The 24,653-nt window shown below is 44.5% G+C and overlaps 1 protein-coding gene across 1 annotated transcript in view; it reads right to left on the reverse strand.

Moving 5' to 3' along the window:
* The window catches only part of LOC129637612 (phospholipid-transporting ATPase VB-like), a 379,551-nt gene that overhangs the window by 47,188 nt on the left and 307,710 nt on the right, over positions 1-24,653 (reverse strand). The window contains exons 11-14 of the mRNA XM_055561831.1: positions 22,467-22,719; positions 21,085-21,323; positions 4,165-4,356; positions 1,975-2,575 (exon numbers count right to left, since the gene is read on the reverse strand). Of these exons, the coding sequence (XP_055417806.1) occupies positions 1,975-2,575; positions 4,165-4,356; positions 21,085-21,323; positions 22,467-22,719 (1,285 nt within the window). The remainder of the gene's footprint in view (positions 1-1,974; positions 2,576-4,164; positions 4,357-21,084; positions 21,324-22,466; positions 22,720-24,653) is intronic.

Below are 24,653 nucleotides of genomic sequence, written 5' to 3' on the forward strand. Positions count from 1 at the left end.
CTACTAGCATTACCTGGGAAGCTCCAACCAGCTGTTTGCTAAGTCTTAAAAATGCTATCCATCACCTGCTCTGTAATCTACTTTAGTCCTTATGGCAAGTTGCTTCCAAGATGAAGAGAGACCTAAATCTCATTGCTAAGTTCTTTACCATACTGGGTTTGTTGAGTTAGGCTTCAAAAAAATATTTTTTGGATTCCTATAAATCTAGCGTGAAAAATATTTCATTGTGTAGCTCAAAGTCCCCCTTTTGAAGTCCTATATAATACATTTCTCTTAGAAGAAATTTATCTTTTTTGTTTGAAATTCCAGTACTTTTATCTATCAGATAAAAAAGAATTTTTCAGCCTGGGCTGGTGGTTACGGGACAGGATCGATGCCATCACCACTTCCTTCATCTGAGATATCACAGACATCCCTAATCAGTGGCAGCAGTTTGTAAGTCTAAGCTTGAAAAAAGCATCAGACTCCTTACTAGGGCTGGCTTGAGATCTTTAGTAACCTTAAGCAGTAAACAAATTTTGTGCCCCATGTCCATCCCTCCATATAATGCAAAATAAAAAGTACAATTCTTTACAGTAAGACAAGTATGAGGAAGTCCAACAAAGCTCTGATTTTTTTCCCAATACTACTCTAAGCCTGCTTTTACGCAGTATAAAATCCCTTCAAAGATGATTTCCTTATTTTTCAGATGTTACTGGTTTCCAGATGCCTTAAGCACAGTCTTTGTGCTTTGTCTTTTGGAGCACTATCTATGATGTTTTATTTTCAAAGACATCGGCTCCTGAGATTAAAAACACCTTTTGCCTTCTACCTGTGTACTTCTGAGTTTACTTTATTGCTCAGGCTACCAGGAACCTCAGGGTCAAATTGACTGTTCCAAAATTGTGCATATACTAAACCTGAGGTTATTTTCCCCCTGCTTTTGAAATCTTTGCTTCTCAAATCTCATAGTAACATCGTATATGTATCTTTTATTGGAGGCATCTCTCATCCATTTTAGAATCAGGTGAGGAACAAAGAAATATCTCCAGGGCACTGTGGAAAGCTGTTGTGCAGGAATGGAATGCTGTGGCTCCCCTGACTCCGAAACACTGAATCCACTTGCCTGCCAGAGTCTGGGGATGAAGACACTTAATTAGCTCCCTTCCCATTCTAAATGCTCATCAATCCCCATGAACCTCTTGGCTCTGATTCATAGCTGACAATGAAGGAGGCACAGGGCTGCCTGGGCAATTGTGAAACTTGGCTGGACTCTCCTGTCCTGGGAGAATCATAGCCCCATAACTGTCTTCTCCTTGTTAGCAGTCAGGAAGTGGCTACACACTAATTCATGCTGCTCCAAAATTGGACACTGATAATGTAGGGACTTTGGAACATTTTTCTGGCTTGGAGCAAGTTAATGAAAATCCATGTGGGTGAGGCTGGGGAAAGGGATGATAAAGAGCATCCCCTGAGGTCTCCCAGAGCAAATCGAGCCCAGTGCAGAATTCTGGTGATGTGACAAAAGCTCTGAACCAGGATTTAGCACACCTTCACTAGGATTCACCACTAGTTAGCTGAGCTTCTTCTTTTACGTCACTTCCCTCTTCAGGTTCAGTTGGCTTCTCCCCAAAACTAAGAGTTAGGACCACAGTATTTTCTAGGGTATATTGACAGATGTCCTGGGGTGGGGGGTAATTTGTGTATGGAGCATCCATGTTTAAATGAGTTTGGAAAATTAGAAACTGTGATAAATAAAGAGGTTCCTCTTGTTTAAATGCCTTTAACAAGCTCTGTAATTCTCCAGGTCATGGAGATGTGGCGAGCAGTGTGTGTTAAGGAAGATGCTACGAGGAAAACATCTCGAGGGCTTGTGTTCCAGCTGGGACCTGCTGGACTGAGTGACACCATAACTCAAGCCCCCCAGTTACCATTCCATGCCACCAGATAAACACCAGAACCCTCTCTTCTTGGACCCCGAGGAGACAGACTCACTGCAGGCTGGGTCTTCCAGCAGGTCCATGATAACGCAGTCAGCACCCTTGGTGTAGACGACGATCTCACCGGTCAGCGGGTGCCTCACGACCACAGACATCCTCTTCCTGACAGAGTCGAACTCCAGGGTGCAGAGAACGTCAAAGGTGAGGCAGGTGCCCTGGGGCAAGCGCACGGTCACTTGCTCGGGTGTCCGCGACACCAGTGTGAAGCTGTAGGCACGGGCAGCGTGCACTAGGGCGGCCTCGTCAGGGCTCTCAGCCTCATAACAGAGCTCGGGACCAGCCAGGCTGAGGGCTGGGGCCTGCAGCACCTCCTCCAGGGAGGCCCTCGGCCCTGCCCCCAGGATGTCGCCCTGCTCCCACGTGCTGCTCTTGTATCCGCCATCAGTGGAATAGCCACCGCTGCACACTGACCCGTCGTCTCTCTCTTCTGAGTCCGTGGTGGGGATGTTGGCCCCCAAGCTCTCCCCCAAGTCCGTGTCGGAGGGTGCAGTGGATGAGAAGGACTGACTGAGGCTTGAAAGCTTCAACCTGTGGAACAGCTGCTGGATCTTCTCCAGGGATGTCCCCAGAGCCTTGGTCGAGGGTGGCATGGTGACCTTGAGGCAAAAGAGGAAAGGAGAACATGACTCTCCAGGTTGGGAAAACTATCGAGCTGCCTTATGGCAGAATATGAAGCTCATTTTGCAGAATATGAAGCTCATTTTGCAGTCATCCACTTCAATGATGGTGGACAAGCCTTCTCCCTTCTGTGAGCCTCAGTTTACCCAACTATAATGTGAGAGGGTTAGGCCACTGGTTTCCTTCCAGCCCTGACTTCCTAGGGATTGGTGGTGACATCCCATTTTGATCATGGGCCAAGCAAAGCAAAGGAGATGGAAGCCAGACTCAGGTTGCAGTTCACACGCCCTGAACCCTTATCATCACCTTGCCTGCTTTATTTTTGCACACAGCATCTCACTTCATCCTCCCAGCAACAGTGCTAGGGGATCCTATCATCATCCCGACTTCTGGATGAAGAAACCAAGGCACAATGAGATTAAGTGGGCTGTGATCACTCAGCTTGTAGGTGGCAGACCTGGCTCTCACATCTGGGTCTGTCTGACTCCAGGGGCTTCTGAGCTACCTGCCAGCTGCAGCCTTCCATTAGCTTGAAAATTGAGAACTGGAGGGTATACTTCTTTCTTTCTTGAACATAGAACTTCTCAGATAATGCTTCCTACCTCCCAAAGTTCCCTGCAGACCTCTGATTACTTGCTGACTTTTCAGGGTAGTTTAGAACCTGGGTGAATAATAGGGGCTCTGGTTTGGTACCTGGATGAACCCTCTTTTTCTTGATTTTTGTGGCCAAGTATTGTAACACCATTATTCTTATTCATCACTTACAAGAGAGCTTGGGTAAGAGTATGTGGATAACCAAAATAAATCTATCTTCAGTACTGAAAAATAACTCCAAGTATGCTGCTGCTGCTGCTGCTGCTGCTAAGTTGCTTCAGTTGTGTCCGACTCCTAGCAACCCCATGGACTGCAGCCCACCAGGCTCCTCCATCCATGGGATTTTCCAGGCAAGAGTACCGGAGTGGGTTGCCATTACCTTCTCCAAACTCCAAGTATAATCTTTTATAAATGGCCATCCAGCTGTGTTATCTGTAACTTAGCAAAACCTCACACAAGGTGTTCATTTTTTTTAACCCCCCCTTTAAAAATCAGATACCAGTAAACCGTGATATTATGATAGAATCATACAGATGGTTCTGCCATGTATTCACCATATGTCCTTCAATAAGCTACTCAAGTTCTCTGAGCCACTGTTTCTTCACTTGCTAAATCCAAAGACATACCCCACAGGATTGCTGGGCCATAAAGATTAAATGATAGTGCAGGTGACGTTTGGTATAGAACCCCGCACATAGCAAGTGCTCAGTAAATATTAACTTTTAACGTCTACCCTGCAGACAGACACAAAATGTGAAACCTACACAGAAAACTCATATGGAACTTCTTATATTGTATTTAAAACATAAGGGGATTGAGGCCCAGAGAGGACAAGAGCTTTGTTCAAGGTCTCACAGTGATGACATGGTGACAGTGTGACTAGGACCCAAGTGTTTTGTGCTATTGTGCAGGGTACCCCCTTCATGCCTGTGATCCTCCCATCCATCCCACCCACACCATCACCGGTCCTTACCCTCTGCCGGGGCTCGGTAGTCGTGGAGACCATGACGGAGTTGCAGATGGTTAAGGCAAGGAAGAAGTCAGCAACGGAGGAGGCAGTGGCAAGGGAAGGCTTGGGGGGTCTGCCGTCTGACAGGGTCTCCAGCCACAGAGCTGCGTCTTGCACCTTGGACAGGAGATTTTTATCTGGAGTCACGTCTTTTTCCTGGGAGAGAAAGGTTAGGGTCAGAGTCTTTCCTGAAGGGGCTAGGGAGGAAGGCCCCCTGCAGCAGATTCGCTCATGCCCGGGAAAGGCTGATACAGTCCTCCCTGCATCCTGCACCCAGCATGTCTCCCCTACCCTGGGCCTGCTCATCTTAGAGTCTGATTTGGCTCCTTCCCTTCCCTCAAGCCCACATATCCATCAGTTATATAGACTCTGGTGGTTCTGCCCCCACAGCATCTTCCCACCATTTACCCCTCATTCCTGATGCTTCCAGCCAGGCTCAGACCCTCTAGCCCTCTAGCCTGGGTTTCCACATGCATGCATGTGTGCATGCTTGCTCAGCTGCTTCAGTCATGTCTGACTCTTGCAACCCCATGGACTGTAGCCCACCAGGCTCCTCTGTCCATGGGATTTTCCAGGGAAGAATACTGGAGTGGGTTGCCATGCCCTCCTCCAGGGGATCTTTCCAACCAAGGGATCGAATCCACATCTCCTATATTGTAGGCAGATTCTTTACCACTGAGTCCCCCAGGAAGCCCTCTGGATTTCCAATTCAGCCTTTAAAGTGAGGTGACTGCCTTTCACCTCATTTAGTTCGAACCCTTCTTATGCATATCACCCATACATCCTTCTAAGACACCATTTCCCTCAAGGTATTCTTGACACTAAAAAATCTTCAGATCCTCACTGTGAACATGATCATTTCAGTCTGGCATCTAAATTGTTTCCTAGTTTGCATTTCTCCTGTTGATTCCCACCACTCTGCGTGTGGTCCTTCAGCTCAGCCAGGTAGTCTGGTGGCTGCCTCCTGAGGGTATACTCCCCTCCTAGGCCTCTGATCTCACTCTTTTGGAAGTCCTCTCCTGCCTACCCAAATCCTACCTGGACTTCATAACCATAAAAACTCCACGGGTTCATGAGATCTGACTCAACCACAGTGAGTTATCTGTCTTCTGAGCCAGAAGCTTCAGCAGCAGCTTCTTGAACTGAGAATATCCACAGGAGTCAGGCAGGTAAGGTGAATGAGGGAACATGGCTGAGTTACAGATGAGGATGCTATGGGCTGGGGGAGTGGGGCTGTGAGACCCGGCAAGTCCCACCCCATCTAAAAGGGGGTGACTCTTCTGCTAGTAAAATGCTCCAAGGCTGGTGCATTTTGCTAAATGTCTGCGTTTTTCAAGATAAAGTAGAGAATGATGTAAGGACTGCTTTTTGTTTTTTTTGTTTTTGATTTCTTTTTAAAAAACTCTGCGCACTGGATCTGACTCATGGATTTCCAATTTTTTCACATCTTGGTTGAAACTGCCACTTCTTCCATCCCTCTAGAATTCACTACATATTGCCTATATTTTAAGTTAAATTTTCTTATGTCCATGTTTAATCTCCCTAGAGATAAACCAAGAGCCTGAAAGATGGATTGCCTTTTCTATGAAGTTGTATCTTCTGGAACTCCAAAGATTGCCTAATGTGAAGCAGAAGTTCAATAAACACCAGCTCTTCATAGATATGACAAAAGTCATTCTGTAAAGACATTTTTACATACAGCCGTTTCTATCAATGCTCAGAGTTCACAGGTTCATTCAAGTTTAGAAGAGTCAATGATTGAAAAAGACGCACTGAGGGAATTTTGACTGATACATGCAGAGAGAAGACTGAGGGCCAATAAGTCGGCAAGTTTTACAAACTAGAACCCAAATTGAAATTAAAAACATCCTGTGGGGCAGAGTTAGAAAATGAACTTATGGTTGCCAGAGGGAAGGGATAATTAGGGAGTTTGGGAAGGTCATGTACACACTACTATATTCAAAGTGGATAACCAACAAGGTCTACTGTAGCACATGGAACTCTACTCAATGTTATGTGCCAGGCTGGATGGGAAGGAAGACTGGGGGAGAAAGGATACATGTATGTATGGCTGAGTCCCAGTGCTGTTCACCTGAACCTACCACAACATTGTTAATAGGCTATACTTCAACAGAAAATGAAAAATTAAAAAAAAAATCCTGTAGGGAAGAGTCCTCAGACTGTGTCTTCTCTGACTACCAACTGCAATTACCCCAGCGGTCAGATTCTAAGCTCCCTGGTCTGCTGGCATAGGTGAGAGTCACAGCAAGCAAGCACAGACCGGTGTGGAGGTGCTGGAGGGATGAGATTCTGGTCTCCACCTGCACAGTTGATCAGGGGAAGCGGATAGGACGTGGAGCACACACTCCAAAGAGCTCTAACCTTCATCTGGAGGACTCTCACAGAGCCAGCACTTGCACTTCCATCTTGTTCATCCCATATTAAGAGGAGAGTTTCCTGCAAAGAACCTGTTTAAAGGAAGAGCGCTAGTAACACTGCATCATCTGCATCTCCTCTCACTGCCCTGTAATGAGTATGTGGTGGGCCATCCATACCATATGGCATCTGTGCTTTCCGAAAGCGTAGGAAGGAGCAAGGACCACCTGTCCTCTCTGCCTTGAGTGCAGTTATCACAGCAGGAGCTCACAGTGATGGAGCTCATCCTACCTCTCCAGCAGGGTCATTTATGCAACTCACTGGGTTCTCACAGCCCCAATCAGAGATGAAACTAATCTCAACTGAAACCCAGAAGGATGGGCTGACTTGACCAATGCCACTCAGTGAGTCAATGTAAAGCCAGAATTGCACATCAGACCCCTTGATTGCTAGTCTAGGGTCTGCCTTTCTGTGGTCATAGTAAAGTTGTATTCTCCCTTCTTAATACTCCCATGCTGACTCCTCTAACCTTACTTCAGGGTCCCTCCAGTACCTGTCATCAGTTTACCAACACTGTTCAAAGAACTCTGAGCCAATTTATCCTAACAGTAATGAGAGTTCTTGTCTGTGGAGTGTTTCTGATGGTCTGTACATCTGTCATCTCACTGCATCCCTGCAGCATGTTATCTATACTCTCAGACGTTCAAGCTGGACTTAGAAAAGGCAGAGGAACCAGAGATCAAATTGCCAACATCTGTTGGGTCATAGAAAAAGCAAGAGAATTCCAGAAAAAACATCTGCTTCATTGACTAGGCTAAAGCCTTTGACTGCATGGAGCACAACAAACTGTGGAAAATTCTTAAAGCGATGGCAACACCAGACCACTTACTTGCCTCCTGAGAAACCTGTATGCAGGTCAAGAAGCAATAGTTAGAACCGGACATGGAACAATGGACTGGTTCCAAATTGGGAAAGGAGTGTGTCAAGGCCTGTATATTGCCACCCTGCTTATTTAACTTATATGCAGAGTACATCATCTTAAAATGCTGGGCTGGATAAGGCACAAGCTGGAATCAAGATTGCTGGAGAAATACCAATAACCTCAGACATGCAGATGATACCACTCTTAAGGCAGAAAGTGAAGAGGAACTAAAGAGCCTCTTAATGAAAGTTAAAGAGGAGAGTGAAAAAGCTGGCTTAAAGCTCAACATTCAGAAAACTAAGATCATGGTATCCAGTCCCATCAGTTCAGTTCAGTTGCTTAGTCATGTCTGACTCTTTGTGATCCAATGGACTGCAGCACGCCAGGCCTCCCTGTCCATCACCAACTCCTGGAATTTACCCAAACTCATGTCCATTCTGTCAGTGCCATCCAACCATCTCATCCTCTGTCGTCCCCTTCTTCCCCTACCCTCAATCTTTCCCAGCATCAGGGTCTTTTCAAATGAGTCAGCTCTTCACATTAGGTGGCAATGGTATTGGGGTTTCAGCCTCAACATCAGTCCTTCCAATGAATACCCAGGACTGATCTCTTTTAGGATGGACTGGTTGGATCCCTTTGCAGTCCAAGGGGCTCTAAAGAGTCTTCTCCAACACCACAGTTCAAAAGCATCAATTCTTTGGCACTCAGTTCAGTCCAACTCTCACATCCATACATGACTACTGGAATAACCATAGCCTTGACTAGATGGACCTTTGTTGGCAAGGTAATGTTTCTACTTCTTAATATGCTGTCTAGGTCCCATCATTTTGTGGCAAATAGATGGGAAAACAATGGAAACAGTGACAGACTTTATTTTCTTGGGCTCCAAAAATCACTGCAGATGGTGACTGCATCCATGAAATCAAAAGATTCTTGCTCCTTGGAAGAAAATCTATGACCTAACTAGACAGCATATTAAAAAGCAGAAACATTATTTGCTGCAAAGTTCCGTCTAGTCAAAGCTCTGATTTTGCAGTAGTCATGTATGGATGTGAGAGTTGGACCATGAAGAAGACTGATCATTGAAGAGTTGATGCTTTTGAACTGTGGTGTTGAAGACGACTCTTGAAAGTCCCTTGGACTGCAAGGAGATCAAACCAGTCAATCCTAAAGGAAATAAGTCCTGAATATTCATTGGAAGGACTGATGCTGAAGCTGAAGTTCCAATAGTTTGGCCACTTGATGAGAACTGATTCATTAGAAAAGACCCTGATGCTGGGAAAATTGAAAGCAGGAAGAGAAGGGGACAAAAGAGGGCAAGATGGTTGGATGGCATCAGGGACTCAACGGACATGAGTTTGAGCAAACTCTGGGAGATGATAAAGGACAGTGAAGTGCTATAGTTCATGGGGTTGAAAAGAGTTGGACATGACTGAGTGACTGAACAACAACCACCACTATTCTCCCAGTTACCTCTGCATTTCAAATGAAGAAACTGCTGCCCAGGGAGATTAGGCATCTTGCCCAGGTCATATAGTCAGTTGATTCAAGAAAGTTCAACTCTAGAATTCATACTCTTTAACCCCCATGCCAGGCAAGATCCACCATGAGAAAGAAGTAGCCTTTGACTCTTGCTGACTGCTGCATCTTTCGTGTCTGGCATCTCAGTGAGCTTGCATATCTAATCCTTAGGGCTCAGCAGACAGTCCACAAGATTATAAAGGGGATTATGGGGGTCTTTTCCAGAAAATATTTTATCTTTTTGGTTTTTTTTTTGGTGATGGTACATAAATGGGGTGCTTTTAACCCTTACCACAGATACCCAGAGTTGGGAACAAGCTTGGATGTCATCACAGCCAAATCCCCTATTTTCCTGATGATAAAACTGAGTGCCAGAGAGGAGGGAAGTGAACTTTTCAAGACTGCACATTGAATCAGGGTCAGAACTAGGACAGATTTCACACCACCTGACTCCAGGCCGACAGCACACTGCTTTGCCCCAAGCTACACATTATGTATTTCCAAACGGTGACACAGATAAAATCATTTAATGGGTATTTACTGCATGTCCATTTACTCTCTAGTGTCTTAAGTGCCATGAGGGCAGAGACTGCGATGTGTCCCGGTGCCTCGCAGCCTGCAGGCACTCGCTCAAACCTTTGTTGCCTAACTCCTATCTAGGGCAAGACACTACCTCACCACTGATGAACTAACAGGGGCTCTTTGTTAAAACTCTTTCTTAGTATTTACTTTCAATCATACAGCAACGCATTAAAAAGAAGTTCGGGGAAGGGCCTACTTGTCTCTGGCACTGGCAGCAGGCCCAGTCCGCAGGTGTCAACGGCAGATGTCATGGCAGCTTTATCCAGACACACAGACTTGTTTCTGCAGGGCAAACTTCTTCGTGGTTCCCTTTGCCCACAGCCCACTGGTTTCCTATCCAGTTCATTAACACTAGGAACTTGGCATGTAGGACACTTAGCGAGAAGGCAGCACCCCTTATCCACCTCGCGGCCCTTTGGCTAGTCTATTTCTCTGAAGGAAAAGAAATACACATCTGTGGGGCTACTGGTTGTTCAGATTAGAGCTTTGTGGCAACCTGGCACCCAGCCAGTTGGATTTCTTTCTATAGCAGAACCCCCAAGGCTTCCTCTTTGAAGAAGGTGCTCTCTGACCTCACACCACACCCTCAAGGATCCTGTTATTATCACTGGATTGTGTCTATTGACAACTTACAGGAAAGTGATTGCTATGCTAAGTGCTTCCATGTGTGTGTTAAGTCACGTTAGTTGTGTCTGACTTTTTGTGATCCCACGTAGCTTGCCAGGCTCCTCTGTCCATGGGATTCTCCAGGCAAGAATACTGGAGTGGGTTGCCTCCTCCAGGGGATCTTCCCAACCTAGGGATTGAACCTGTGTCTCTTATGTCTCCTGTATTGTCTGGCAAGTTCTTTACCACAAATGTCACCTGGGAAGCCTGGCTTCCATGTATATTATGTCATTATAACAGCATTAAATAGCTATTATCATTCTCCCACTTTATTAGTGAAGTGAATGAGGCTCACTGCAAATAAATAACTTGTCTAAGGTCTCAGAATCAATAAAATAGCTCAGTCCTGAGCCCAGTTCTGCTGATGCTAGACCCAAACTCTTAAACATGATGCCAGTACTTCCAAACTCTAACATGTACATGAATCAGCTAGGCATCTTGTTTAAACACAGATGCTGATTCAGCAAGTCTAGAGTGAGGCCTAAGCATCTGCATTTCTATAAGCTCTTAAGTGCTGCTCCTGCCTGCTGTGGGTCTGAGGACCACAGTTTGAGTACAAGGTTCTAGGCTATATGGCTGCCCTATTGCTCCCATTTCCTCTCTGGCTGGGAGCATTCGACATTGAAAGCTGTGAGGAGGTGGCCAAACTCCAATCCACTACTCTCCTCTCACTTTAAATGACAGTTCATTCACAGTCACATTGCTGACAGTCATTGATTGAGTGCAGCAGGCTGCCACTGTGGGAACCCACAGAGCCAGCTGTGGAAATGAACAGGAGCCCTGGTGTGCAGGCCTGGAACAAACTGTGGCCTAGTTCCTCCCATGCCTCCATCTCCTCTTCTCCTTTCTATGACCTGTGCCTCTTATTCCAGCTACTGTTTAGAACTGCAAGTCTCCATTTGCTTGTATGGAATGTCTCCCCTACAACAACCTGCAACCCCGCCACTAGATGGTTTCTTCTCTTTGCTCTGGTTAACCTTTACTTTTGTCTCAAATTCAGTTCCGATGCTAACCCTTTCAGGAAGCTCCCCCTGACTCCTACTTTGATGTAAGTGCGTTTCCTTTGGGCTTATATGCACCTCTGCCCCCTTACATCCCAGCCTGAGAGCAGTGTCATATAGTCACTGGGGTTCTTCTTGCCCCTTCCTTGGACTGCAAATGCCTGAAATCAGGGATGATGCCCCATTAAACTTTATATCCCCAGTGGCTAGAATGGTACTTGCCATAGTGTAGATGTTTGTTTCGTATTTGTTGGCTGACTGACAATAAATGAAAGGCTAGTTCAAAACATGTAGATATTGAGAATATATAGAATTGACAGATGAAGAGGAAGCAGACTCTTCCATTTGCTATTGGTGAGTGTCTGGACTGGTACAACCACTGGGGTAGTATCAATCCAAATTTTAAACATGCACAAATTCTCAATTTAGTAATTATGCTCTGCTACTGCTAAGTCACTTCAGTCATGTCCGACTCTGTGCGACCCCATAGATGGCAGCCCACCAGGCTCCTCTGTCCCTGGGATTCTCCAGGCAAGAACACTGGAGTAGGTTGCCATTTCCTTCTCCAATGCATGAAAGTGAAAAGTGAAAGTGAAGTCGTTCAGTCGTGTCCGACTCCTAGTGACCCCATGGACTGCAGCCTACCAGGCTCCTCCATCCATGGGATTTTCCAGGCAAGAGTACTGGAGTGGGGTGCCATCGCCTTCTCCGAGTTATGCTCTAAGAATCTATAAAATAAACTTACATACATGTAGAAACAGATGATGGCTCAACCAGTCAACAGATTTTAACAGCCATTTAAAAAGTGACAAGGCAGCTCTCCACTGAATATCTGTCCATTTGTCTACATATATGCAATATTCCTCAAGATTCATTAGGTTAAAGAGAAGTTTGGAGTCCAAGACAGTGCATGGTGCAGTTTTATTTGTGAGAAAGGATGTGCTTATGTGAATATTCCACTTGCATGCTTTTATTGGGTTTTCCAAAAAGTTCCTTTAGGTTTTTCCATAAGAGCATATGAAAACCCAAACAAACTTTTTGGCCAACCTAAGGTATATAGCTTGGAGAAGGCAATGGCACCCCACTCCAGTACTCTTGCCTGGAAAATCCCATGGATGGAGGAGCCTGGTAGGCTGTAGTCCATGGGGTCACTAAGAGTTGGACACGACTTCACTTTCACTTTCACTTTTCACTTTCATGCATTGGAGAAGGCAACCCACTCCAGTGTTCTTGCCTGGAGAATCCCAGGGACAGGGGAGCCTGGTGGGCTGCCGTCTATGGGGTCGCACAGAGTCGGACACAACTGAAGTGACTTAGCAGCAGTAGCAGCAGCAAGATACAGCTACAAGCACCTCTGGGAAGGACACAGGAAAGTTCAAATAATGGTTGTCTTTGAGTGGTGGGGAACAGAGGAGGAAAGGAGGCTTACTCTTCCATTTGCCCTTTGGTTCCTTATGAATACTTAGCCATGTGGTTGTATCCTACTGTGGACATAAACTTTCTCGGTTGCTGGGGAGTTGAAGGCTGAAGTACTATTTAGGGTAGTGATGTTTTTGCCCTTGCTGAGGTTGTGGTCTTGATATTGAGTTTGGGTGAAGAATAGGGAGAGTCCAGTGTTAGTAATTGCATCCATGAAATTAAAAGATACTTGTTCCTTGGAAGAAAAGCTATGACCAACCTAGAGAGCACATTAAAAAGCAGAGACATTACTTTGCTGACAAAGGTCTATCTAGTCAAAGCTATGGTTTTTCCAGTAGTCATGTATGGATGTGAGAGTTGGACCATACAGAAAGCTGAGCACTGAAGAATTGATGTTTTTGAACTGTGGTGTTGGAGAAGACTCTTGAGAGTCCCTTGCACTGCAAGTAGATCAAACCAGTCAATTCTAAAGGAAATCAGTCCTGAATATTCATTGGAAGGACTGATACTCTGGCCACCTGATGTGAAGAACTGACTCATTGGAAAAGACCCTGATTCTGGGAAAGAGTGAAGGCAGGAGGAGAAAGGGACAACAGAGGATGAGATGGTTGGATGGCATCACCGACTCAGTGGACGTGAGTTTTAGCAAGCTCCGGGAGTTGGTGATGGACAGGAAAGCCTGGTGTGCTATAGTCCATGGGGTTGCAAAGAGTTGGACACGACTGAGTGACTGAACTGAACTGAATGTTAGTAAATATTTGCTTAAATAAAAGCACATGGATTGTTAAGGTGAGCTTTCCCCAAATGGGACAGAAACTCCAAGGGAAAAACTCAGTGGACTAGCAAAAAGAGAGTTCCCTACAATATTGATTCATTATAAAAACCTTTACCAAAGTGCATATAGAGGGTACATGTCTGAACATAATAAAAACCATCTATGACAAACCCACAGTCAACATAATACTTAATGGTGAAAAACTGAAAGCCTTCCCAACTAGAATCTAGAACAAGACAAGGATGCCGTTTCTCACCATTTCTACTCAACTTAGTATTGGAAGTCATAGCCACAAACATCAGACAAGAAAAAGGAAAGGCATCTAAATTGGAAGGAAACAGATAAAACTGTCATTATATGTTGATAGCATGGTAATATATGTATAACCCTAAAGATTCCACACAAAAACTACTAGAATTGCAAGGTGGCAGGATACAAGATTAACATTCAGAAATTGGTTGTGTTTCTTTAAAACAAACAATGAAATATCAGAAAGGGAAAATTAAAAAAAAAATCCCTTTTAAAATCACATCAAAAAATATTTAGGAATAAACCAGACCAAGGAGGTAAAAGATTTATATTCTGAGAACTAGAATGCATTGATATAGGAAATTGAAGATGATACAAAGAAGCAGAAAAAGAGTCCATGCTCTTGGATTGGAAGAATACTGTTAAAATGGACATATTATCCAAAGCAATCTACAGATTTAAAACAATCTCTATCAAATTACCAATGACACTTTTTATAGAACTAGAACAAATAATACTAACATTTATATGGAACCATAAAGGACCAAGAATTGCCAAAACAATCCTGAGGAAAAAGAACAAAGCTGAAGGCATAACTCTCCCAGACTTCAGAAAATACTATAAAGTTATAATAATAAAAACAACATAGTATTGTCACAGAAACAGATATATGGATCAATAGAACAAGATAGAGGTCCCAGAAATAAACCCACACACCTATGGTCAATTAATCTTCAACAATGGAGGCAAGAATATACAATGGAGAAAAGACAGTCTCTTCAGCAAGTAGTGTTGGGAAAACTGGACAACTGCATGAAATCAATGAAGTTAGAACACTCCCTCACAACACACACACAAATAAACTCAAAATGGCTTAAAGACTTAAATATAAGACATGACATCATAAAAATCCTAGATAGGAAAAACATTCTCTGAAATAAATCATAACAATATTTTTTTTAGGTCAGTCTTCCAAGGCAATAGAAATAAAAGTAAAAATAAACAAATGAGACCTAATGAAACTTACAAGATTTTTCACAGCAAAGGAATACAAAAAGACAAAAAGACAGCATAATACAAAAAGACACCCTATGGACTGGGAGAAAATATTTGCCAATGATGTGACTGGCAAGGTCTTAATTTCCAAAACGTACGGACAGTTTGTACAACTCAACAAAAAAGAAACAATCCAATCAAAAAATGGGCAGAAGACTAAAAAAGACATTTCTCCAAAGACATTCAGATGGCCAATAAGCACATGAAAATATGCTCAAAGACACTAATTATTAGAGAAATACAAGCCAAAACTATAATAAGCTATCACCTCACACCAGTCAGAATGGCCATTAGAAAGTCTACAAGTAACAAAGGCTGGAGAGGGTGCAGAGAGAAGGGAACCCTTCTACCTGTTGGTGGGAATGTAAGTTGGTGCAGCCACTATGGAAAACAGTATGGAGGTTCCTTAAAAAATTAAAAATACTGTTGCCAGGTGATCCAGCAATCCCACTCCTGGGCATATATCCAGAGAAAACTCTAATTCAAAAAGATACATGCACCCCAGTGTTCATAGCAGCACTGTTTACAATAGCCAAGACATGGAAGCAACCTAAATATCCACTGACAGATGAATGGATAAAGATGTGGTGTATATGGAATACTACTCAGTCATTAAAAAGAACAAAAGAATGCCACTTGCAGCATCATGGATAGACCTAGAGATTAGCATATGAAGCAAAGTAAGTCAGAAACAGAAAGACAAATACCATATGTTATCACTTATAGGTAGACTCTAAAATATGATACACCACACAGTAAAAAAAAGAAAAAAAGTGATAAAAATGAACTATTTACACAATAGTGTTAGATTCACAGATACAGAACTCTAATTTACAGTTATCAAAGGAGAAAGGAGAGTTAGGGAGGGATAAATTAAGAGTTTGGGATTAGCACATACAAACTACTACATATGAAATAAACAACAAGGTCTTACTGTGTAGCAAAGGAACTATATTCATTATTCTGTAATGAACCATAATGGAAAAAAATATGAAAAAAAAAATATATGTGTACTACTTTGCCAACAAAGGTCCGTCTAGTCAAGGCTATGGTTTTTCCAGTGGTCATGTATGGATGTGAGAGTTGGACTGTGAAGAAAGCTGAGCGCTGATTTTGAACTGTGGTGTTGGAGAAGACTCTTGAGAGTCCCTTGGACTGCAAGGAGATCCAATCAGTCCATTCTGAAGGAGATCAATCCTGGGTGTTCTTTGGAAGGAATGATGCTAAAGCTGAAACTCCAGTACTTTGGCCACCTCATGCGAAGAGTTGACTCATTGGAAAAGACTCTGATGCTGGGAGGGATTGGGGGCAGGAGGAGAAGGGGATGACAGAGGATGAGATGGCTGGATGGCATCACTGACTCGATGGACGTGAGTTTGAGTGAACTCCAGGAGATGGTGATGGACAGGGAGGCCTGGCGTGCTGCGATTCATGGGGTCACAAAGAGTTGGACACGACTGAGCAACTGAACTGAACTGAAATGAATCACTGCTCTACACTAGAAACTAATACAACACCGTAAATCAACTATTCTTCAACATAGAGAAAGATATCATATATTAACAAATATATATGGAATCTAGAAAAATGGTACCAATGAACCTATCTGTAGGGCAGGAATAGAGACGCAGATACAGAGGACAGACGTGTGGGCACCTAGAGGGAAAGGGAGGTAGGATGCACTGGAAGAGTGGCACTGACATCTGTACCCTACCGTGGGTAACACAGAGCCAGTGGGAGTTCCCTTAAAACAATGGGAGCTCAGCTCTGTGCTCTGGGTTGACTCGAGAGGTGGGATGGGGGGTGGGGGGTGGGGGGTGGGAGGGAGGCTCAAGAGGGAGGGGATATATGTACACATATAGCTGAGTCACTTCATTGTAGAGCTGAAATTAACACAACATTGTAAAGCAATTATAATCTAATAATAAAATTTAAAAATCTATACTTCAATATTTTTTTTTTTTAAAAAGGAAGGGAGTTTCCCTGATCTTGCAAGACCCAGTTCTTTCTTTCTTTCTTTATTTTGAAAAGTGAAGGTGAAGTTGCCCAGTCGTGTCCTACTCTTTGCAACCCCATGGACTTTAGCCTACTAGGCTCCTCTGTCCATGGGATTTTCCAGGCAAGAATACTTGAGTGGGTTGCCATTTCCTTATGTATTTTAATCGGAGGCTAATTACTTTACAATATTGTGGTTTTGCCATACATTGACATGAATCAGCCACGGGTGTACATGTGTCCCCCCGGTCCTGAACCCCTCTCCCACCTCCCATCCCAACCCATCCCTCTGGGTTATCCCCGTGCACCAGCTTTGAGTGCCCTGTTTCATGCTTCAAACTTGGACTGGTTATCTATTTCACACATGGTAATATACATGTTTTGATACTATTCTCTCAAATCATCCCACCCTTGCCTTCTCCCACAGAGTCCAAAAGCCTGTTCTTTATATCTGTGTCTCTTTTGCTGGCAAGACCTTGTTCTTACGAATAGGGCTGTGGGCCCCCATTTGGGACCCTGAGGGAGGCCAAGCTGAGACAGGCCTCATCCGTTTACTGCCCTGTGTAATCATGTCACTTCCTAAAGGATTTTGCACTCTAGGTTAGTTAAATCCAGATTCTTATCTAACCTTGCTGTGGGAGTGTGTGCATGTGGGCTGTCCCAGAACAGACAAGTGTGGCACAAGTATCTTCCCAAGAAGGAAAGGCAGACCAAGTTTCAAAAAAGAAGGCAGAGGGCCAAAGACAGCCTTCTTTACTTTCCTCCATTGCATTCTTTCCAGACAGATGGGCGAGGCTGTGCCCACAGAAGGGAGAGGTGGTGAAGTATGGAGCCTAACCCACCCCGATGCAAACTTTATGATTAGGAAGATAGTGTTTGGTCTGATGACTGGAAAACATTTTTCAAGTGGCATGTCTAAACAAAGACTTTGTACTCCAATCTTGGCTGCTCACAGACTGGGGGTGGGGGTGGGGTGGGCGGGGAGGGCATTTCATTTCCCATCTACCAGGATTCATAAATACTGGCTAAGGACTCCTTACTTTCCTAAGTATTGATATATTATCCCACCCTAAAATCACAGATATGACGGCAGCCAATTAGACAACAATTACCAATGCTACCTTGTCCTTTGTAGTAAAAGAAAAAAGTCAGCTTTTGTTGTGGTGGTTGTTATTGTTGATGCACATTTTATTTTTGGTTTAGAGCAAAGGGCCGTGGAGGCCAACAATGGGCTTCTTTGAAGGGGGTTGGGTGCTCTGCCATGACCTGGCAGCTCTGGGGCTTCGGAGGCAAGTTCTGGCTGGGTTTACAAAGGGAAGGTAAAGCACTGTTGGTGCCAAGAGATTATCTGACCAGACTGGATGCCAGATGGGCAGGTGGAAGAGGAGACAGCATCGAGTTTGCCAAGAGTGGGTGGGGGTGGGAGTCAGGAGCTAGCAGCCAGCACATCTTCCTGGGGCTGCCACAGATGTTCTCCACAGACAAATTCAAGGATCTGATATTCCAGCCACAGAGGGTATACAGGTTAGTATCAGACCCCTTTAAGGCAGCTTAAATCACCCCCTTCAGCCAGTGCCTCCCAAGTTGTAGAAGGCATCTATTTGAACCAAATGAAGACTATTTCTGAGTGGGGTGATAGCGTGCTTAGAGAGGTTCTTAGTGGCTGCTCAGCAGAATCACTAGAAATCAAAATATAAATACTCAGGCCCCACCCTAGACCAAATAGTCCAGAATATCAGGGGGGAGGAGTCCATGTATTTTATGAAAACTCCCGTTTCTTCTCCCTGTCATCACTTATGTGAACATTTGTCCAAGGCAGACAGCTTTCTTTTAAAAGGTCATTTAAAACTTCTATTATTTATCCCTCTGTTTAAAACACAGTATTTTAAGGATTAAATCCTCAAAACCAACTCACGAGGCATAACAGTAATCCTTTCTTGAGATAAGAATATTGAGGTTTCCACCCAGTGAACTGACCAAAGCCACAGAGCTGATACACAGTGGAGCTGAGATGAACACCTGGGGGCATGTGACCCCAAACGTGCCTAATTCACAGCTGGAAGCGACCTTGCTGGTCCGCACAAGTGTCATATTCTTTGACTTTTAGAAGAGTCAGTGCGAGTTGTAAGCCAAGCATTTTCAGGTGATGAAACAGGGACAGAAAGAGGTTTAGCATGTTGCTTAAGACCACCCAGCAAACCTCGGCAGAGTTGAAACCAGAGCCCACGTTTCCTGACTCTAGGCCCAGTGCCCACACCCCCTAGACAAATAACTGGGGTGCTATTGTCTGACTAACCCCAGATTTTCAGTCTGAAAATTTAGCAGTTCATAGAAGGAATACATCACTATCTTCCCCTGCCCAGACAACAAGAATTGGATATTACTGTGTCAATTTCCTTATTGTTCATGAGTGAATTTAGCTAGAACTGGACTGCAAATGTGCCAGCCAGGGCAAAGCGATGACATTCAGGATCTGGAAATAGCTCTTAGGTGCATGTGCCCCTTTCAGTGACCATCAGCTAAGGGCCCTGAATAAAAGTTATACTGACTGAGTCAAGGCTGCAGTTTTTCCTGGGCTCTGAAATTTGTCAGACTGAACAAGGACCAATGAATCTGTGTATCCCAACTGATATCTACACAGGAAAGGTTCCTTTTTCTCCTGGAGGAGACAGTCTCAGATACACAGGATGCCTGTGGCATCCAGAACTGGAAGAAACCAAAAGACACCAGCTGTGCAAGATTTAGTCCCTGTGCCCAAAGAGAACTCACTGAATCCATTGTCCAAACATTTAGGTAAAGAGCTGGGGGAAGAGCATTCCATTCAGAGGGGACGGAATTAAATCAGAGAAAGATATGACAATATGCATATCCTATTGTTACTTCTTTTGGGAAAATCAAAAAGAAAAATAAAAACCAAAATATTCCAAGAGTCATCAATGGATCATTCTTCTTGTAGGTTTGTAAGTATCACATGTCTTAACACATTGCTATTTTTTATCCTTGCTATTGTTGTGTTTATGTGCATGATAATAACATACATGTATAGAATGTACATTATTACATGCAGTATATAATTATGTAAGTAAGTTAACTTTGTACTTACTTAAATTAGATAACAACAACCCAGAAGATACAGACTCACAGAATTTCTTGTCACAGTCAGAAAACACAGTCCTGGGTAATGAATACTAGATGTAGAAAAGGCTTTTGATATCATGTCAGAATCCAAAAAAGCAGCAGCTATAATTTATGTGTATGATGACTGCAAAAATGTTAACACATGTAGTTTGTGTGTGTGAGTGTGTGTGTGTATAATGAGTGGAATGAAAGACTGGAGCGAAATTCACCAAAATGATCATTCTGAAAATCTAATGCTCTAACAACAGGATGATAGCACTTTCGGTCCCTCTGTGAGTATATGCGTCTTGTTCAAGTTACCAAGGGTCCCTGAGGCCTTCTCTGTAAGTATAGAAGACTCTGAATGATGTGTTCCCTAGAGGAAGAGCTTGATGCAGAGGACAGTGGAATGGGACAGGAGTCAGAGGCCCTGGCTCTGGCCTTGGCTTCTAGGGCATGCTGCCTCATCTTGGGAACAAACTCAGTGTCTTCATGCTAGCTAGATGTTTAATGGTAACTGTCCCAGTGGATCAAATGTGAAGGGACCATATGCAGAAAACCCCAAATTTGCAAAGTTCAACATCCTAGGGGCCAAGCAGTTAGCTTAAGGGAAGGAGGTGGGCTGGGTAAATTTGATAGAGATGTCCTCTGCTTCATAACAACTTAAGACTCTCTGATTATCACAATAAATACATTCTCCCATTTTTCTTGAAACCTGTAAGCCTTATAGGTTCATCTTCCATTTTTCCACTTTATAGAAACATGGACATGTCAGATATCTCTCTTTCCTATCAACTGTATTTTGGAAAAATGCACATAGAGAACTTGCTGCTGGGCCTCAGTGCAGGGATGGGTATAGAGAGAGGGGGTGGGGGACATGATGAGCTGAGGATGGCACACCCAACCTGGGAAGCACGGACTTCTTAATTCAAACCAGTTATCACCACAGGGAAACACTGGCTTAGTGAGGAGACTTTTTCTAATTCCATTTCGAAATCTCTCAATTTCAAGACATTGAACATTTGAAATTAACAGACTCGTACATGCCCAGAAAAACCCATACAGATTACAAACAAGACCAAGGGCTGCCATTTTGAGAGCAATTCAGGGTTTATACACCCTTCTCTTTCATGCCCTGGAACCATCCCCTATCTCTCCTCAAGAAAGGTCACTTGCAATTCAAAGAGGGAAAGGCAGGCACTTACTATGGAGCTGCTGAAGGCCACAGAGGGCTGTGAGATTTCACAGTGCCCCATAGACCTTTGTCGCGAGTGGCCCTGGATGGCTACACGGGCACTCTGGCTCCTCCTCAGAGGCTGGGACCCTCCTTGGCCCCTCATTGTTGCTGGGCCCTGGTCCCTTCGGGCTGGGAAGGACAAGCACCGGTATTGGGTCCACTCTTCACTGTCTGAGTCCAGCTCCTTTGGGGTCTCCAGTCGCTTAGCTGCAAGAAAGGAATCTTGTTATTGTCTCAGTCATACCTCGGCCAGATCATGGCTGGGGAGATGCTAGACTTTGGGGGTGAAGCTAAAAGAGCATGGTGTAAGAACATTATGCTGCTTTAGATAACAGATAGCTGGTTACCCTGACTGGTGAAAGTGGGGTGCAACTTGGTCACACAAGTTCAAATCCTGGCCCTCCTACTTCCTATCTATGTGACTTTGAGCTTCGCATAACCCACGCCTCTACTTCCTCAATTAGGGGTTATAAAAACTATCCAACTCATTGTTTTGAAGACTTAATGATATAATGGTATGTATAAAAGACTTAATATATAATGATATAAAAGTGATAAGCATACTCTAAGTACTGGTAATGGTAGCTGTAATTATTAAGATTAGAAGCTCCCATGTACCTGGTTATCACTGTGGCAAAGGGGATTGGACTGCCTATGGTGCCTTCTCTTTTCTCTTTCTTAATCCCTCCCACTCAAAAGAATGAAGAATGAAAGAAGTGATGTGTGTGTGTGTGTGTGTGTGTGTGTGCGCGCGCGCGCGCATGCACGTGTGCTGTGGGGGGAAGGAACCAAGGGGATTAGTCAGCTGTATCAGCCACCTTCAGTCTATGCAAGATGACAATCCAGGCATTTTCTAGCCACATCCCCTAAGGCAAAGCTTTGTGTCAGTGAACCCCAAGAGGTCAGTTAGCATGGAAGGCATTTCCTGATTGTATCCCATGCGCTTCCACCTGGGCCTGTCCTGTCTGGTAAGGTAACCTGAAAAATTCCTAAACTTTGGTTGCAGGACTGGAACATAATTTGGACATCTTCTCAGTGCATTCCTGACAGATAAAAATCCTCTGTGTCAATTACACGAGGCAAAGATCCACTGAGGACAAAGATCAACCACCTGGAGGGCTACCACACAGGAGATTACCCATAGCCTTCAGGAGCAAATGAAAGTTTACAAGTGATAAGAACAGCATTGATCTGTGACAAGAAGGCTGCAGGGATACAGGAAGCTACTTCCCACAGAGCCACTAAGCCTTTGCCGAGAGCCAGGAGAATGGGTTTTAATCACCACTCTCTTAGGAGGGCAGGAGTGATTTCTTTATAAGAAGGATGGGGCCCCCAGGAGCCCCCTCGTACCATTTTCTTGGTGAGAATACTCGTGGCCCATGATGGTACAACGTCGGAACACCATCTTGTTCTCGGTCAGCGTTCCTGTTTTGTCGGAGAAGATGTACTGGATCTGACCCAAGTCCTCAGTGATGTTGAGGGCTCGACACTGAATGGACAAGTCAGTCTCTTCATCATACAGGTCAAGGTCGTTGTGCAGGAAGAAGACTTGCCCGAGCTTCACCAGCTCAATGGACACGTACAGGGAGATTGGGATCAGTATCTGTGGGGAGATTGAGTCCCACTGTGTCAGATAAAGAGGCTGGTCTGCCATCTCAGGACCTTCCTGAGTGATAGAGTAGCAAAAGCATTTCATGAAAAGCTCAGGTCAGCTCACGCAGTGGGTTTTCTCTGAGAAATTAAAGCTCAGTGACCTCATGCCTGCCTTGGGATCCTTAGGAGAATCTGAGAAAAACATAGGCCTTCCTGAGCCAGGAATATTTGGTATGGGGTAGACACTCACCACTGCTTGTTTAATGACTGAGCTGGAAGGAGTAAGGAGATCTAGTTACAGAGTCGTGTTGGGTTCAGGTGTGCAGCAAAGTAATTTCATTCTCTCTACATAACATTGTATATACTTTTTCATGTTCTTTTCCATTACAGTTTATTACAAGATATTGATAATACTTTATACAGTAGATTCTTGTTATCTGCTTTATATATGGTAGTTGCTGCTGCTGCTAAGTCACTTCAGTCATGTCTGACTCTGTGCGACCCCACAGACGTCAGCCCACCAGGCTCCCCTGTCCCTGGGATTCTCCAGGTAAGAACAGTGGAGTGGGTTGCCATTTCCTTCTCCAATGCATGAAAGTGAAAAGTGAAAGAGAATTCGCTCAGTCGTGTCCGACTCTTTGCGACCCCATGGACTGCAGCCCACCAGGCTCCTCCGTCCATGGGAGTTTCCAGGCAAGAGTACTGGAGTGGGGTACCATTGCCTTCTCCAATATATGATAGTGTGTATCTGCTAATCCCAGACTCCTAATTTATGTCTCTCCCTCTCTTTTCCCTTTGGTAATCCTAAATCTGTTTTCTATTCAGATTTATTGTTGATCACTGCCCACTGATGTAGCTGAGATGGTAAACAATCTGCCTGCAATGTAGGAGACCTGGGTTCAATCCATGCATCAGGAAGATCCCCTGGAGAAGGAAATGGCAACCCACTCCAGTATTCTTGCCTGGAGAATTCCATGGACAGAGGAGCCTGGTGGGCTACAGTCATGGGGTCGCAAAGAGTCGGACACGACTGAGCGACTAACACACACAAATACTGAGTGCTGTTTTAGGTCCTTCAAATGGCAATGCCTGGAAAATCCCATGGATGGAGGAGCCTGGTAGGCTGCAGTCCGTGGGGTCGCTAAGAGTTGGACAACACTGAGCGACTTCACTTTCACTTTTCACTTTCATACATTGGAGAAGGAAATGGCAACCCACTCCAGTGTTCTTGCCTGGAGAATCCCAGGGACGGTGGAGCCTGATGGGCTGCCGTCTATGGGGTCGCACAGAATCGGACACGACTGAAGCGACTTAGCAGCAGCAGCAGCAGCACAAAAGCCCTGGCCTTGAAGACCTCCCAGTCCAGTAAACAAACAAAGAAATTCTATATTGAGTGGTGGGAAGTCTCAGGAAAAAAAATAATAAAGTAAAGAGTGAAGGCTGGGAGGGCATATTTCAGAAACCACAACCTTTGTGCTAAGACCTGAAGAAACGAGGGCGTGAGCCTGAGGTTATCTGTGGGAGGAGGCATGTTCCAGGCAGGGCACGGGCAGGCAGCTGGGTGTCTGCAGGGCTGGGGTGAGAGTCAGCAGGCGTGTGTGCCAGTGTGTGGGAGACAGCTCAGAGATGTGGTCCCCGAGGGAGTGGGGGCCAGATCACTTAGGCCTTGTTGGTCGCCTCAGAACTTTGTATTTCCCTTTGTATTTATTTCACTTTTGGTTATGAAACCATCAGAGGGTTCAGGGCAGAGGAAGAGCATGACTTCCTCCTCACATTTAAAAAGGGCTGCTTTGCTCCATGAATGAATGAACTAATGAATGAATAACGTTGCCAGTTGGAGGGCCAAGAAACATGCTCAAGTACTGTAAGAACTCAAACAGATGGGGTTTTGTCAAAACAAAACTACAACTTCCCATATCTTTTCATAGACTGTAATTCTTACTG

The sequence above is a fragment of the Bubalus kerabau genome, chromosome 1 (assembly GCF_029407905.1).
Source record: "Bubalus kerabau isolate K-KA32 ecotype Philippines breed swamp buffalo chromosome 1, PCC_UOA_SB_1v2, whole genome shotgun sequence".
NCBI classification, from domain to species: domain Eukaryota; kingdom Metazoa; phylum Chordata; class Mammalia; order Artiodactyla; family Bovidae; genus Bubalus; species Bubalus kerabau.